At 44.0% G+C, this 17491-nt stretch overlaps 1 protein-coding gene across 5 annotated transcripts; it reads left to right on the top strand.

The window, feature by feature from the left end:
• Positions 1-1347: 1347 nt before the first annotated feature.
• Positions 1348-7276, top strand: LOC120644985 (disease resistance protein PIK6-NP-like). 5 transcript variants are annotated; one of them, XR_005664034.1, is made up of 6 exons: positions 1348-1608; positions 1730-2550; positions 3049-5006; positions 5100-5135; positions 6772-6937; positions 7026-7276. XR_005664034.1 is itself a non-coding variant. In XM_039921726.1 (5 exons), exons 2-3 carry the CDS (start codon positions 1742-1744, stop codon positions 5000-5002), a joined length of 2763 nt encoding a protein of 920 aa, XP_039777660.1. In that variant the 5' UTR covers positions 1348-1608; positions 1730-1741; the 3' UTR covers positions 5003-5006; positions 5100-5135; positions 7026-7276. The 5 variants fall into 5 exon arrangements, 4 of the variants coding, with proteins under 4 accessions (XP_039777660.1, XP_039777658.1, XP_039777659.1 ...); XM_039921726.1 differs by lacking the exon at positions 6772-6937; XM_039921724.1 differs by having other exon boundaries at positions 1353-1608; positions 6772-7274.
• The last annotated feature ends 10215 nt before the right edge of the window (positions 7277-17491 follow it).

The following is a 17491-nucleotide window of genomic DNA, read 5'->3' as shown; positions in this document are numbered from 1 at the left end:
CCAACAACAGCAACATAAGATTGGCTGATCCTTGGGGAGTCGCGTACCCCGCGGGGCCGCCGATGTTGATGCCGCTATGCCCCCTCCCCCGCAGCAGGCGGCGGTCAGTCCTGCCGTCGGGAGCATGTCATTGGCATCCTTTGCGCGGGGATGACGTCGTCACGGTAGCCAGAGGGCACGGCGTAGTCCATGTGCCAGAGGGCTAGACGAAGAAAGAATAGAGGAACAAAAGAGAGAGGAAGAGAGACACAGACGTGTAGGGTCAGGGGTAAATCCGTCTTTCCACACCTCTGTTAACAACGTATATATGAAAAAAGTGATGGAATAACACTAAAGGTATAAACCAAAATTTCTTTGGTACTAGAAGAATTTACTCAAGGATCAATCGATATCTGATCAGGTGAGTCCTTGCTTCTCTCTCTCCTGTTTTATGAACATAGGATGACGACGATGCCTGACTGAAATTCAAACATTTTGCGGGATAAAAAAACAGAGACGACGCCTGAGAGATTCTAACTCTCGCAGGAAAACCCCGTGTAGTTAGCAGGCACACGTGACAGATTCTAACTCTCGCGGGAAAACCCCATGTACTTAGCAGGCACACACGTACATTGGGATTACAACTCGTAATTACCAAAGCTTTGATCTCTGCTACAAAACACGTGAAAGGTTATGGTACAACACAGCAATGAACCCAAACCAACCATGATGATCCCATAACACACGGAACGTTGTCTTCAGAGTTTCAGGTTCCGTGCGAGTACTCCTACTAAGGGAGTCTGTTTTTAGAATCTTTGACGGAACAAAACTGCAGCTCTGAAGTTTGCTTCAGGTTCTTATACTTTGGAAGGCAGGTGCAGGGCGATCACTGATTCCGTTGCATATGAAAGAACTAGTGAAATGTTTCCTTCCATTGCCACTCAGCCGGATTCAGAGTTCAGACTTCAGTGCATATGAAATGATATATGTGCGGAGATTTGTAAAGGGAAAGGATGAGCATCAGGGCAAGAAGATGCCATCTTCCACTAAGGCCCGCCTGTCTACTTCACTTTGGTCTAAGGAAAAGGAAGAAGATTCGTCTTGTGAGTGCACATGCTTTAAGAAAATCAGATATGATCAATAAATACATAACATAGCTAAAGCCTATCTCACGGTGAAGAAAATCTCTGCGCACTTTATTTCATTTAATTTCTTTTACCTCTGCAGCAACGTTGTCTTTTGCTAAAGTGGCAAGACGGACACAGCAGGACAGAACAGATGACCCATGCGTTGCTTTGAGAAAAAAGAAGGTTCCTTTAGTTGGTGCAAGGATGAAAGCAAAAGGCATTATGCCTAATTAAAAAACGCAGGTAAAGGGTATTCTCCACCCCGCTTTTGCAAGAGCTTCCATTGTCATAGAGCTGCTTGCAGCAATTGGCCTGAGGTGTAGGACAGGCCCCAGTGGGCTTGTGTGTCTCTCTCGTCCATTATTTGCCTCCCCTGCGTACCATCAGGCTCTCCGTCCTCCCCCACGACAGCAGCGACTTCTAGTCAATCAAGCTCGATCGGCGACGAGCTGCGGGCAGCCTGACCCGGCGAGGAAGTTCCATACCCGACCAGCATCGACCTGTGAGTGTCATCTCGCTATCTGTTGTTCTTTACAACTCTGCACGACACTGCTTATTGCTGCCCGCGAGGCTGTACTGAGGAACATACACAAAAATCTCAATCCTTGCACTCGATTATTTAGGGGCAAAAAACCATGGAAGTCGTGACGGGGGCTCTGCCAAGCGTCATCACAAAGCTCGCTGGTCTAGCCGCCGGGGAGTACAATCTGCAGAAGGGGCTGAAGGGGGAGATCAAGTTCCTGCAAGAAGAGCTTGAGAGCATGAAGGCTGCGCTGGAGGACATCTCCAGGACTCCGGCAGAGCAGCTTCCCAATAATGACAAGATCTGGTCCAGGAATGTGAGGGAGCTATCCTATGACATAGAGGATAGCATTGACACGTTCATGGTGCAATGCAAGGATAAAGGGCTTGGCAAACAGCACGGGCTAAAAAAGGTCATTGATAGGAGCCTCCACTTGTTGATGCAGCCAAAGGTTCGCCATAAGATTGCCAAAGAAGTCAGAGAGATCAAGAGCCGCGTCATGGAGGTGCACGAGCGGCGGCGCAGGTACGAGGTCAACCTTGGTGTTGATAAACCTGTTACTGTTGACCCTCGTTTATTCACTCAGTACACTGAGATGAAAGAGCTTGTTGGAATTGAAGAGGCAAGGGATGAGTTCATCAATAATTTTTTGACACAAGGGAATAACGTTCCCATGAAGCAAGGGAAGACCGTTTCAATTTTTGGATTTGGAGGCCTGGGAAAGACAACTCTTGCTAATGCAGTTTTTGAAAAGATTAGAGCACAATTCGATTGTTGTGCTTTTGTTTCTGTGTCTCAAACTCCTGACTTGAAGAGATTATTCAAGGGCTTACTCAATGATTTTCGCAAGAGCATTAATGAAGAAATATTGGATGAGAGTCGACTCATAAAAGTACTCAGAGAATTCCTTCAGGACAGAAGGTACGAAAGCACTCCTTTCGCCAATTTATACATATGAAGTTTTTTAGCCACTGATAATTTACACCCTCTGTTCACAATACTCCATTCATCAATTATACACATGAAGTACAAGTCTACATGTGGTTAATGAAATGTTTACATGTGGTTAATGAAATGATCATGCACTCTTGCAAAAAAAGAAAAGAAATGTTCATGCACGGCTGCATTAAATGGTAGAACACCACCACTTAAGCTTTATCACATCATTATTAAGTGCAAATAATTCCCTGACTGGACTACATTTTGTTTTGGCAAAGATTCTGAGTGGACTTATTTTGTTCACGGACTTGCCAATCCAGCTACTCCCTAGCTATTTTAATTTAGTTTAATCATTAAATCTCCAGTAGTGTTCCATGACAGTTAGCTTAATTTGCATCTAGCTGGTATATGAACAATATTAGAACATTTTTCCATCCTAAAATCACAAGTTTTTTTTCTAATAACTTGTGATATGTTTAGGTATATCGTTGTTGTTGATGACATATGGGATATCTCAGTTTGGAAAAGGATTAGATGTGCTTTGCCTGATAATGATGTTGGATACACAATTATTACAACTACCCGTATTGCTGATGTTGCTGAACAAGCTGGCGGTGCTTACAAGCTGAAACCCCTTTCTTCAAACAATTCTCGAAAACTATTTTTTAGAAGAATATTTGGTAATGAAAATAAAGACAACAATGAAGAAATAGAAAAATGTCCTGATGATGAACTTGCGGAAGTATCTGACAGAATACTAAAGAAATGTGCTGGTGTGCCCTTAGCAATTATTACAATGGCTAGCTTGCTAGCTTGCAAAGCAAGAAATAAACTGGAGTGGTACGAGGTGTACAACTCTGTTGGTACTGGCATGGAAAACAATATGGTTTTGGAGAATATGAGAAAGATTTTGTCTTTTAGCTATTATGAGCTGCCATGCCATCTAAGGACTTGCTTGTTATATTTAAGCATGTTTCCTGAAGATTTTGAAATTGACAAGGAACGTTTGATAAGAATGTGGATAGCTGAAGGTTTTGTCCAATGGGAAAAACAGGGGAAGAGTCTATTTGAACTAGGAGAGTTTTACTTCAACGAGCTCATAAACAGAAGTATGATCCAACCAATACAAGATCCATCTGGCATGATAAATAGTTGTCGCATACATGATATGGTGCTCGATCTTATCCGTTCCTTGTCAAGTGAAGAAAATTTTGTTACTGTACTAAGTGATATGGATAGAACATCTCCATCAAATATGATTCGGAGGTTGTCCATTCAAAATGCCAGGAAAAGTCACGTGATGGTTCAAGCTACTAGAAACTTGTTGCAACATGCAAGGTCAGTTGTTATCTTCCCATCTGCCATTGCTCAAGTGCCGGCTGCTGGCAGCTGCCGAGTTTTACGTGTACTGGATTTGGAGCATTGCAATCTTTCCCATACTGATAGCCTTAAGTACCTTGGAAATTTATACCAGTTGAGGTACTTGAGACTATATTATACGCATATTTCTCAGCTCCCGGAAGAAATAGGAAACCTGCAGTTTCTACAAACATTGGATGTGAGGAGCAATCCTATTTCCATCTTGCCTTGGAGAGTTGTCCAGCTAAGAAATTTGATGTGCCTAGACATTAACGTGTCTACAAGAGTGCCAAATGGAATCGGAAACCTAACATGCCTTGAGCAGCTGTCATGGTTATACATTGATGGCTCCACCATAAATATTATAGAAGAGTTGGGCCAGCTAACTGAACTGAGGCAGCTGTGTATTCAATTGGACAAGTGGAATGACAAGTTGTTGGAGTGCCTACACAAGTTACAAAAGATCATGGATCTAGTTATCACAGTCCATCCTGGTCAACGCAGCATCGGTGGATTGGATAGCTGGGTCGCCCCTCGACATCTCCATGAATTGACTACACTAGATGGCTGTTGGTTTTTAACACTGCCGGCTTGGGTGAATCCATCACTTGTTCCGGTTCTCACCTGCCTATTCATCGCCGTGAGAGAGCTACATCAGGGCGACCTCGACATCCTCGGCAGGTTGCCAGCTCTCCGGTCTCTATGTCTGAGGGTGAAACATAAGAAACTCGGAATCCTTGATGGATTTGTTGTTGGTGCTGGTGCGTTCCCGTACCTTGTATACTGTTACTTCTTGCGATTTGTATGGCCAGTGGTATTTCAACAAGGAGCTATGCCAAGGCTCAGAGAGCTTGAGCTGCGGCCATTGTTTTATGTGCGGGAGGCAAGAGGCACTGCCAGCAACGATGGTGGTTTCGACATGGGCCTTGGGAACCTGCCATCGCTGCAGTCGATCATCGCTGAAGTCCGATGTGAAGGCGCTGGCAAGGAGGAGGCTGAGCAAGCCAAGGCTGCGCTGACGCATGCAGCTGAAATGCATCCCAATCATCCCTACCATAACATATATATTGAATGAGAAGGTGCGTTATCTCCTGTACTTATTCCTTGCTGCTCCCATCTCTGTTTCTTCTAAACTTAATTTGCGTTTATTTTTTGCGGGTTTATTTCCTCAGATTCAGATGATGGATCCTGGACTGACAGTGCTAAAGGTATATGAAAGTAATCGGTGCTCGTAGCCTAAGAGCGGGAGTGGGTGAATTAGGCAAACTTAAAAACTTTAACCTTTGGTTCTAACTAGAATTGCACAACATATAAACTAGATCATACTATCTATATGTGCAACTATGGTTCAACTAGTGTGAACCTCTCATCCCAAAACAAATTTTGCAACCTATAGCCAATCCTAACTTGATGCTACTCTAAGAAAGTAGAGCACACAAATTGCAATTATGAAATACGGAAATGTAAAGTAAGGGATGAGGGGAAGTAAACTCTTGACACAAGGATTTATCACGTGGTATCATTCGGCACTAAACCACCACTAGTCCATGTTGTTGAAGCACTCAACAAGGGTATCGCTTTCCGGCCACCAAGTCCCTTCCGGGGACCCCTTGACGTGCCACAAAGTCTAGACCAACAAGGCTCACGCCAACTTCCCCGGTCACCTTGATCCCGCTTTCGACTAAGAAGTTTCTCCACGAAGGATGGAGTTTTCACGTCCCCCACACATGATCGTCGACACCACTCCACACCAAGCCGGAGGGTCGAAGACTAGTCAGTGAGTATCCATGACTCTAAGGGGCTGGCACACCAAGATACAATTTGTGGTTCACTTCTAGAACCAGCCACAAGGCAACTACACCTTGCACACTCAGTCAATCTTGTGCTAGTCTAGTACTCGCTCTCACTCACAAAGCATGTGTTAAACCTAAGAATTTGATGAATGGGCTCTTGAATGGATTGGAGAACTTCTTCAGTATGTGGGTAGCTTCACATAAGCTCCAGCAACCTCAAATGACCCGAGGTGAGGTCTTATAGGCTAGAGATCCACTCATAGCTGTTACTAGCCGTTATGCCAAAAAGGCATATTGTGTCGGTTAAATCGGTCACACGATTTAACTAGTCACACTGATCCTTCTACTAGCCGTTGAGTTGATTGTTGGGTTCCAACTGCCTTCATCTGCTGATATCATTGCACCAACGCGTGTACCAATGCACCATTGATTCTGAAGACTTTGTCCCTCGACCTTAGGACAATGCTAGCACCATTGCACTAATGCTTCTTATTGCACCTTCTTATTGCACCATCAGTTTAATCAGTGCTACTGTCATTAATTTCTTCACTTGATCTCCATTTGCACTATCCAATGCACCGATCAGTTCAATTTCTGACCCGTCAGTTTAACCGATCGTGTTGACCTTTCCAGCTCTTGATCGTAGTTGCAACTTCCATTGTACCGTTTCGGTCATCTTTCACACCGTCGGTCCAACCGACGTATGTATGTATTCATACTGCATTTTGTCCATAGGATTTAGAAATCGTACAACTATGAGGTCACAAATATTGTTAGTCCCATTGATTATGTTGTCACACAATTACCAAAATCACAGACTATGACCTAATGGGATCATGTTTCTTACAGTATATATGCCAGCCTGACTCCTGTTGTTGGATATAGGCCCCTTTTCCTCGTTATCTTAGTTTCGTATATTTGTCTCATAGATAGGAAATTCTTATTTTAAAATAATGGCCCTCCCCTGTTGCCAGCCTGCCTCTAGTTGTTCTTTCCCCATTCCCGCTTTATTTTTCTTATAATCTTAATTCCGTTTTGATTTCTGTCTTAGATTCAGATGGTGAACAATGAAGCAGAGAAAGGATTTGAGTTAACGCCAATGATTAGTTGCTCGTAGATGACAAGTTCCTCTGCTTCGCCACATCTGCAGAGATTAGATTGCTCACCCATGGACAGTACCGAACAACTCAAACCAGTTTCCCATGAAAATGTCACATGTGTGGGTTAGATTTGGTTGGTTAAGCCTTGTGCACGCTTGGACCTGGATGTCTTCCTAGCCGGCTAAATTTTACTCCTTTTTTGCAGTACTAATAACTTTGCTCTCCGACATCAATAATGCGGTGCATGGGGAAGGCAGCGCAATGTGCCAGCCTCAGGAGCCTGCAAACCTTGTATTGTAGGATCTGCTGGTGTTAAGTGCTGCAGCTTGATCTCTTGTGGCCCTCAAAAGCAAAATCTTTAGCTTAGTATTTGTCCTACCGCTTGTTCATATTATTCTTCACGAGTGTTGCCTATGTGATGAAAAAGGTCAAGAAGTTATTTTGCGTAATCTTCCAGTGAGATGTCAGAGAGCATAGGTGTCATTATGCATGCTCGCTCGTTCTCTCTCTTTCTAATACTAGTGGAGACGTACGTGCCACAAACATGTGTTTAAATATTATTTAAAATAATTGGATTAATTACATCAAACAACTGCTGAAAATTAAGCTTGTTTATTAATAATTTTTTTCCTTTGATGTAAGTCTATATGTATAAATAACAAATATCTTTACTCGTGGGCACGGCTGTCCGCTCGACAATATAGAAAACTTAAATATATTTATCAATATCCGTGTTCCATATCGAGTGGAATATCTTCTCGAGTGTTCAAGGCGCTCTTATTAAATGTACATTTCAAGGCTTCAATTAGAAACCATTTTATGAGAATCCCTGAATCCCGTTGAGAATGAAAAATATTAACGGGACAAGAAACGTTGAGTGATAATGGAGAATATCTAATAGATTGTACTAACCACACGGAGCATTTCGGTGTCACTGGTGCAAAAGCCACAACCGTGATCAGGTCCACTTGGGATCCATGCGTTATTGAAATGGCTTCATCCATGGTCATGAAGAAGGTGTACCAAACCATCCTGTCCTAGCTTTTCTTCTCTATCTCTTTCTCTACTACTACTAACAATTTGGAGGAATATATGGTTGTTTTATTTTTCTGTGAACCGTGACTCCCCGTGTAGTTATTTATACTCAAGGAGCCGTATGCAACCAATGGCCATCATTTGAATAGCTGATTGCCCGGTAAAATATTTTCAAATGGATAGAATTGTTAGGATATCAGGATCGACTAGGATGTAGATCGAACTGGAGAAACTCACTTTTTGTGGGTGAAACTCCTCTTTGCCACGATCCGTGGCGCCGCCGTAGAGGTTGACGAGGAGGCGCCGGAGTTGGAGAAGAGGCAGCGACGTCCCTGTGCAGAGGCACCGGCGTCGTGGTGCAGTGGTGGCGGCAGTGGAGCATCCCGTCGCTGTCAAAGCTCCCTTGATCGGTTAGGGTTTCTAGGTGAGGTGTGGCGGCTCCAGTGAACCTCGTATCTTGAGCCTTGGCCCCCACCTACTATTTATTGCGTTGTGCGACGGGGGCCCACCAGCCTCGTCTTGGGCTGGGCCCCCGATCAGGGCGTGAGGTCAAGGGACCAGTTGGCCCAACGGCCAACTGGTGGAGATCAATTCCATCATTCTCCCCCTTGATCTCCTCTTATACTTTCATCTTTACATTTTTTACTTCTTTTCATATTTCATCACAAATTAATGCATAGAGCAGTTTCATCGTCACGGTCGGTTGCCGATAGACTCAACGGCTACAATACATATCTCTGTTCTGAAATAGATACTTTAACTTTGGGGCCCTTTATTGTCCGGAAAGTATAGGCTATACCATAAACCCATGTCGACTGTGTGTTTTCTGTACACACTGGGCGGCAAGCCTTTAATAAGTGGATCCACAAACACATGTCTGTCATTCTTTTACTCAATGCATTTCAACATAATTCCGGACTTTCTCCTTTACAACGTATAACTTTGTGTCAATGTGTTTGGCACCACACTTGACTCGTTGTCATAGGAGCAAACTACTTAAATGGTTATCGCTGTTGTCAACCATTATCAAATTCCGGGTACATGTTCCCTTAACCATTTTGCCTGTCCCTCGGCCTCGTATCATGCTATACAATGTCTTTGCATCACATTGATGTTAATTGTTTTATTTTGGAGATTTTCCACACAAAAACTCCAAGTGTGAAAATTAGCGACAATTGTGGATTTCGCTATATATTTCACAAGCTCTACTTTTGTACTCAGAACCCTTTGAGAGCACTAGTTATTTCTTTCTCAGCATGAGGCCGATATTCTCAATTTCATTCCAGTGATCTATATCTGGATTGAACTTTTGCCAAAATAACCTGGATACACAAAAAATGTCAGGGTAAATTCTTTTCTTGCGCGCTTATAATGCTTTCAGCAGCTGAAGCATTTGGAACTATTTCCATTTCACATTGGTTCCTGGAACACTAAGGTTCCCAAAACTATTACCCTTGACGATAGGAACAGGCGTAGGTTTATTCATATGCATACTTCATTTCTTTAGAATCTTTTCCAAGTATGCCTTTGTTGTAACCAAAATACCCCTTCCTTTTTATCTTGATGAGTTTCAATTTGTAGAATAAAAACCCATCACTGAGATCAAAATTTGAGGACAATAGTTCTTTATCTATAACAATATATTAACACCACCACTAAAAGGCAGGATGTTATCTTCATTAAGGCATGGAAATTAGATTCCCTATTCTTTAACTTTTTCCTTAAAAGCTATTGTCCTCCTCAATCTTTGGAAAACCCAAAATTTGATACAATTTCATTTAAACTTTAGATGCCACCATCTCGTGGCTTTCTTTAATCCATAAACGAATTTACTATTGTGGTATCACGTATGTTCTTTCTTCTCTTTGACTAAAACTTTTGTCATAAATTTTGCTTTATATCTTTCAACATTCCTTCTGGAGTCACATTGCATTTTGTAGGTCCATTATAACCTACTGTGATGGCTCTTTCAGGAATCACATCATTTTCCATAGACTTAACCCATGGTATTCTCGTGACTTCCTCAAATGAGGTGGAATCGACCTCCATTTGATTTTCTTTACTTTGTATAGGAATGATGTTGCTCCTTTTTGCCAAATGGCAATGGACTAATGAGATCCTGTATAACAAGATCATTCTTTATTTTATTCATTTTCTTTAAGAGCTAACAACATGTGTTGTATACAACATCAGCACATATGAGAAACTCATTGTACTTGAATCATCGAAGTGGACACCGTTCCTACTTCTCTTCAAGTCTTAGATATCTACATACTGTGCTCCCCCAGATTTCGCCATCTTTTATAAAAATGGTGTATCAATAAATCTCTTTGTTTGGGTTCCATCTATTAAAAACTTCATATGTGCTCTGTAAGCACAATCTTACTATCTTTGAAGGTCGTCCAGTATGAATGCTGGAATTTAGCTGTTTCTTTACATAGGGGTATTAGCTTAGTGACCGTTGTACTCCCCCTGACTGTCACATTCATTCTTTAATAGATCATCTCTTGCTTTTAATGCATATTACAGGGGAGTATCTTTCTAAACTGTCTCATATTTCTCCCCCTCGAAATGTGGCTTGAACTTTTCTACCACAATTTCGAAAACTATTCACAACTTTCGTGAATGAGGAAACTTTTTATTACCTACTTCATCCACATGATTACGGCATGCAGACTCAAGTAATTTATTACTTCGTATGGGAGTACCTTTAACTCATTTTACTTTGAGAACTCAATAGAGTCCTTTATTCGATATAGTAGTACTTTTTCCTCATTTCACTTCACGAACTCAACAGAGTCCTTTGCTACCAGTACTTTAGCAAGTCACGCTCGCATATCTTTCTCATCTTGAGGTTCGTATGTAACTTTCTATTCTTCTTAAACTCGTTGAGTGCTTAATCACTGTGACACAATAGAAGTGCCGGATCAATTCTAGAATAGCAAAGCTACTCCAAACTTTTCTCCCAGTGTGGGATAAACCAGTACATGGGTCATCACAACTTTCTCCCACCATGCAGGATTAGTATTATGCCAACTTTACCCCGTCATGCGGGTATTATTTCATACTTTTTCCAGACAAAAAAGTCAGGATCGGTTCATATCAAATTCAGAAATAAATCTGAATAATCCATGACATACATGCTTAATCCGACGTTGGTCAAATTAAACATGTATGACTTATCACAACTTTGAACGAACTCAAAATGAATTCTACTTGATGGAGAGTACATAAGAGACATTTCTCAAAACAATCTCTTATTGCTCTATCTTCTTTTCTTTGGATCAATATCCATAAGTATTTTTCTTTTCAAGATATTCTTTAAAGAGAATATTCTCTCTTGTGATGACCTTCCTTCTTTATGAGTCGCAAGTACTCAGTTCATTTTCTTGTCCCTTCAAGAAGGACTACATACAAATCTTTGTCTGGAAAAACAACAACTAAAACTTTAAGTTCTATTCTATATCACCGTTGGGCAGAAATAGAATAATCTTTTACATTAATACCATATCACCGTTGGGCAGAAACGAAATTAACGTATGAAAATCTCAATAACTTTAAAACCATATATCTGCTCCTCAAAATTAAATTCTCCCGTTGGTTCGAATTTAATTAGAGGATAATCAATTTTATTGCAGTGCAAACTAGAAAATACATTTCTCTAGTTTGAGAGCAATTCTTTAGCTATTATCTGAAATGGTCACTTTGATGCAACATTTACTAGAGACCTTAAACTTCAAGGTATGATTGATGAAAAAATATAAAATTATTATCATCAACGTTGGTCAGAAAATAATAAAACCATAATTAACTTTAAATTTCTCTTCCATGAGAAATATCTTTGTGATTCTAGTAATGCTCAACTTTGAGACTTCAAATGGCATAAAATGCCAAAACTTTACTTTGACTTTAAACAGCAGAAGCTTTTCTATCTTTTACCCACAGGGAAAAACTCATTTAAGCTTTTAAAACTATTCTTCCAATTAAATCTTCTCGTTGGTTCCGATTTAATTGAAAGATAACATCACTGTAGCAGCATAAAAACTCTTTTTTCTTTATAGATACAGTACTTTGTACTCATTTTCTCTCTAGACAATTTATCTCGTTGGTTCAAAATTGAATTGAGATAACTGTACAAAACTTACTCAAAGTAAGCTCTTTAATCATGCTCTTAAAATTTAATTTTCCCGTTGATTCTAATTAAATTAAAGAGCAACAATATAAACTTTGCAGCGGAAACATGAAGGAATTTCTATTTTCAGAAGCAATACTGTGATCTTTTATCTCTAAACAATAAACACGTTGGTGCAAAATTGAATAGGGATCAAATTATAAAGTAATTCATTCAAAATTCTATAGAAAATGTTTCTGAAAAATAGAAAAAACATTGAAAGTCATCACTGTGGAGACGGCCCAGCCGCAAATTGTAACACCCGGTTTATAAAAGAACATAAACCGAGCAATCATATACGTGCCAGGATCAAGTCACACGTATATACAACAGAATGAACAGTATATCATAGCACATATCACGTAAAAAGACATAATAAAGCGAATACGAATGTTATTTATTACAATAATGACAAAAATGTCTGATACAGCGGAAGCGAAGTACAAAATACGATAAAGCTCTCCGAAGCTGAAGCAGGGCGCCACAGGGACGTCGACTGGGAGACGAACACCTAGAAGTCCTCGTAGTCCTGGTAGCACTGGACGAACTCCCTCGTGTCGGCAGGAACTGAGCAGCAGTAGCGTAGCCAAGAGGAAAAAGTAGAGAAGAGGCAAGAGTGAGTACACAACTTGTACTCAACAAGTATAACACAAACTATGAGGCTCTAGGCTGGCTGACTCAACTGCATTAGCTTTTAAGTGTTGGCAAAATTTTATTAAAGCTATTTACTACGAGTTGATGAATTACCATTAACCCAGTTACATAGTTATTAATCAAGTTTAATCATGTAAATACTGAGAAACCAAACCAAAACCAAACCACCAAGGTAACCCCGAGAAGCACCTCCCTCGTCGGAAGGAGATAACTTCACTAATCAAAAGGAGGATCTGGGCCGCTCATAACCGTGAGCACGGCTAGTATACCAGTTTTACACTCTGCAGAGGTTGCACATCTTTACCCACAAGTCGTGAGCTACGCCAGAGGTTCATCACACTTCCTTAGGTGAGATGACTAGCGACTCACTACGAGGCCGTTACAAAGAATCTCGTTGGTAAGGCGTAACCGCGAGAGATAGGTCAGCGACGATGGGGCCCACCTCCGGGGGTACAAGCACAGGAGCGCAATCCAAGCACAGACCAGCCGGAGGAGCAGGGACCATTGAAGCTTACTACTCTTGCCCATCAGGTAAGTTACTCCAAACCAAAAAGACCTAATTAGTAAGCCAAGTCTATCCCATTCTAGCCTTGTGGTAGCGCTGTTGTCCCAGGTTGTCGCTCTATGAACCGGTCCTTATGGAGAGTGGTCAACCAGGCAGTAAGCACCGTGCTGGCCCCCTAAACCATGTTTCTAAAAAAACCATCTTTTAACGAGACGTGAGCCACTCAAGCCACACAGAGTGCCACTCTCAGAATTAAGTTCAAGTAAACCATTAATCAATTTAATTAAAAAGGACCAAAGTGTGTTATAGCGCAGCAACCTAGCACAACTAACCAAAATGCAACCCAAAGGTATATTTAAAGGATATAAACTGGCTAGGAAATCCTTAAAGGCATACAGTATTAAAATGCAGTATGAAAATGTATTTAAAAGTGATGGGTTGTTCATGTTATACTTGCCTTCCTCGTACTGCTCCTGCTGCTGCTCAAAGTGCTCGGAAGACGGCTGCTCCTGGTACTGGTACTGGGGCTCCTCAGATGGATCAACGTCTACTCACGAACACATGGCCAAAACAAAGCACAACAATAAGCATACAAGCAAATACTCACAAAAACTAAGAAACAGTACATCAATACATAAAAACAGCACACTAAACTAGTCTAAAACTATTCTACGCGTTACAACGATCGCGTGGACATAAAGAACGCTAAAAACGGAGCTAAAACGCATAAACTAGGCCAAAAACAAGTTCTAGGGGCTTATTTGTAAGAAAACTGAAGTTTCAGGGGCTTTTCTGCTAAAACCGAGGGCTATAACATAATTAAAGGATAAACCTAGGGTCTAACGTGTAAAAACAGCAGCTATGGACGGCGGGTTCTATTTCCAGAAAGGCCAGGGGGCTGCGTGTTAAAAACAGGACCTAACTGAGATTATTTTTGAATAGAGGTGGACTGCGGGTTGATATCAAGAAAACCGAGGGGCTCTTTAACAAAAGCGCCAAGCGAACCGGTACGTTTGGATCCAGGCCGTTGGATTTCGATCTGGTGGTCCAGATCGGATCGGGTTGGGTTCTAATCGCAGGCGTACATCCCTGATCGGACGGATCTGGTGGCTTGGGCGCGCGGGGCGGCGGCGCGGCTCGCCGGCGACTCTGCCCCACGGCGGCGCTGTGCCGGAGAAGACCGAACTCGGTCTTCCCGGGGTGGATTCGAGCGGCGCCTGGGTCGGGAAGCATCTGCGCCACACGGGTGATCCACTGGTAGCTCTAGCGGGCCTCGGGAAAGCCTGGAACGGCAGTTCGTCAACTATGGCGGCACGGCGGTGGTGGAAAGCACTAGCTAACGTGGCCGGTGCACCTAGGGTACGTCACACGTGAAGACATCTAGTGCAACAGAAAGGAGAAGCCGAGGGGATGCTCACCAGGCTTGGAAACGGGCTGTGGCGTGACGTAGCGGAGCCGGCGGCGAGACTCGGCAGTGGGTCACGGCGGCGTAGAGGTCCTGCTCCGGCGGCAAGATGCGGCGTGGAACTGGGGCTGTGGTGGCGGCTGCGGATGAGGATTAGGGTACCAGGGATTGCGACGTAGGTGATTAAAAGGAGCCGGGCCGGAGATCTCGGCGTGCGCGCCCAGGATAGGAAGTTCGGCGAGATTCCCGGCCGGGGATCTCGGCCGTGCGGGCGGGACCGTTGCGCTGCGGAGGGGAAAGGGCTGGCAAGCGGGCCCGGCTGGTCAGTGGGAGCGGCGTGGCGCGGGCGCTCGGCGGAGGGAGGCACTGGCAGGTGGGCCGGCGCATCAGGCGGGTGACGCGCGAGTTGGGCTGCGGGAGGAGGGCGCGTGCGGGTTGTGCTGAGCGTGGGAGCGTCTTGGGCCGGGAAGCGGGGAGCGGGCGTGGGAGTGGGCCGAAGGGGGTTGAGCCGGTTGGGCCGCGCGGGGAGAGGCTAGGCCGCCTTGGGCTGGGCTCGGGAAAAAGGGAAGGGGGAAGTGATGGGCCGGACTGGGTTGGGTTTTGGGTTTTGCCTTTTCTAATTCTCTCTCACTTCTATTTCTAATTCAAACAAGTTTGAATTCAAATAAAAGTTTGAATTCAAACCACACTCAATTAAAAGTATGCACCAGCATGAATGCAACACTAAAATTAAACCTATGATAAATTTTAATTACTTAAGCAACAAAATTGAATTAAATGCCATACTAAACACAATAAATCTTAGAAATTTAAATAAAGCCAATTAAATTTATTGATAAATGCTGAAATTTAAAATTAGGGTGTTACACAAATGCGGCCCACGGCCCGTCACAGCACTTCCTCGCGCGGGCCAAAAGCTCCCTTCCGTGGCCCAGCAGACGCTGCGCCCACTCGGCTCGGCTAGGGCAGTGCATCGCGGCCCGTTCTGCACGCGCGCCCGGCACAGTCAGCCCGGCAGTGCCCGGTCAGCTCCTTTGGACGAGATCTGAACCGTTGATTACGATCGGACGGCTCTCCACTCTTTTCGCTGGATCAAAATGTGGCGGCCCGACCACACCGTCCAAATCCCTAGTCATTTCTTTTCCTCCTCCCCGTCTTTCTCGGACCCGATCGGCGGCGCCGCAGCCGGCGGCTCTCTCGTCGGCGCGCCGCCAAGTCCGGCCACCGGCATGGCTGTGCCGTGGTTGTGCGCAAGAGCCCGGCGCCTTCCCTTCTCTTTCTGTCCACCCCCCTTTCTGCCGCGTCACTCGGAGCGGTGGTGGCCGATTCGGCTCACCGGAGGAGGCGGCGGCGCTGGTGCAGATCCCCTCGCCGGCGCGCGTGCTCGCTCGAGTGCGGGCGTGCCGCCGTCGAGCGGGCTTGCATCGGTGCCCAAGCCCGCATGTGGAGCAGCGGCTCGGGTCTTCTTCCCCCAACGCGGAGGCGATGTCACACCGGCGAGCCGACGCTTTGGCTTTTCTTTCCGCGCACCACGGCTGGCAGTGGAGCAGCAGCAGGTGCGTGCCCTCTGTTCTTTCTTTGTTAGGGTTAGTGATTGCTTTCAGCTTTCAACTTCGATTCGAAATCGAGTTGCATCTTGTTCTGTCTCTGTTTCTGTCGATTCGCAAACGAATCCTTTCCAAATCGATCTACTCGATAGATCGGCTCTGGTACCATTGTTAGGATATCAGGGTCGACTAGGATGTAGATCGAACTGGAGAAACTCACTTTTTGTGGGTGAAACTCCTCTTTGCCACGATCCGTGGCGCCGCCGTAGAGGTTGACGAGGTGGCGCCGGAGTTGGAGAAGAGGTCGTGGACGGCGACGTCCCTGTGCAGAGGCACAGGCGTCGTGGTGCAGTGGTGGCGGCAGTGGAGCATCCCGTCGCTGGCAACGCTCCCTTGATCGGTTAGGGTTTCTAGGTGAGGTGTGGCGGCTCCAGTGAACCTCGTATCTTGAGCCTTGGCCCCCACCTACTATTTATTGCGTTGTGCGACGGGGGCCCACCAGCCTCGTCTTGAGCTGGGCCCCGATCAGGGCGTGAGGTCAAGGGACCAGTTGGCCCAACGGCCAACTGGTGGAGATCAATTCCATCAAGAATCACTATTATCGATATTGACCCCCTACATTGTCAGATTAGCAGGATTGATTGGCCAATCAATTTTTTTCCTAATTGAGTAGAGTGGAAGGTTTGGATCTATTCAAAACCGGTCAATTACTTTCCTTGCAAATTCGTAACACATTATTGCCTTCTATTTGCAATGGCCGGCCAACATATATATAATAATCTACTTGGATGAGAAAATGGAATACCTTCCTTTTGCAATGGCTGCCCAACATATAGCACAGGAATTAAAAAATGTATCTTTCCTACCTTTCCATCTATTATCATTGCATGGAATATTTAGAAGGTTAACATGAACTTATTCCCCCTGCATCCATTTATAACAATATATCTCTACTAATAACAATATAACGAGAAATATGTGGTTGCTCTATTTTTGTATGAACGTGGCTCCCTGTGTGGGTATTTATACTCAGGGAGCCGCATGCATGCAACCAGAAGCCATCATATGGATAGTTGTTTGGCCAGCAAAAATATTTTCAAATGGATGGGATCATTATTATAGAAGATACAACTTTTTTAGTATAGAGATAAGATAGTATAGGCCAACTGATGTAGCATTTGATTGCAACTAGGATGCCTGCTCTGTTTCAGTGTGCAATGAGAATAAGAGATTACTGGATAGTAGTGACTCCCCATGCTCTGTTTCCGTGTGCTGTATTCTGAGGATTACTCTACTCTGCAGAACATGGTGCCGAAACATGAATGTCAGGTCAGGGGTGCCAGGTGTGCGGTCA

The sequence above is a fragment of the Panicum virgatum genome, chromosome 8K (assembly GCF_016808335.1).
Source record: "Panicum virgatum strain AP13 chromosome 8K, P.virgatum_v5, whole genome shotgun sequence".
Taxonomy (NCBI): domain Eukaryota; kingdom Viridiplantae; phylum Streptophyta; class Magnoliopsida; order Poales; family Poaceae; genus Panicum; species Panicum virgatum.
This window is presented reverse-complemented; position numbering and strand designations above follow the sequence as displayed.

Bases quoted from the DNA above. Each gene is read 5' to 3' on its own strand.
- LOC120644985 (XM_039921726.1), top strand. From the start codon at position 1,742: ATGGAAGTCGTGACGGGGGCTCTGCCAAGCGTCATCACAAAGCTCGCT. The intron at 2,551-3,048 runs GTACGAAAGCAC...TGATATGTTTAG, and splicing joins GAATTCCTTCAGGACAGAAG to GTATATCGTTGTTGTTGATG.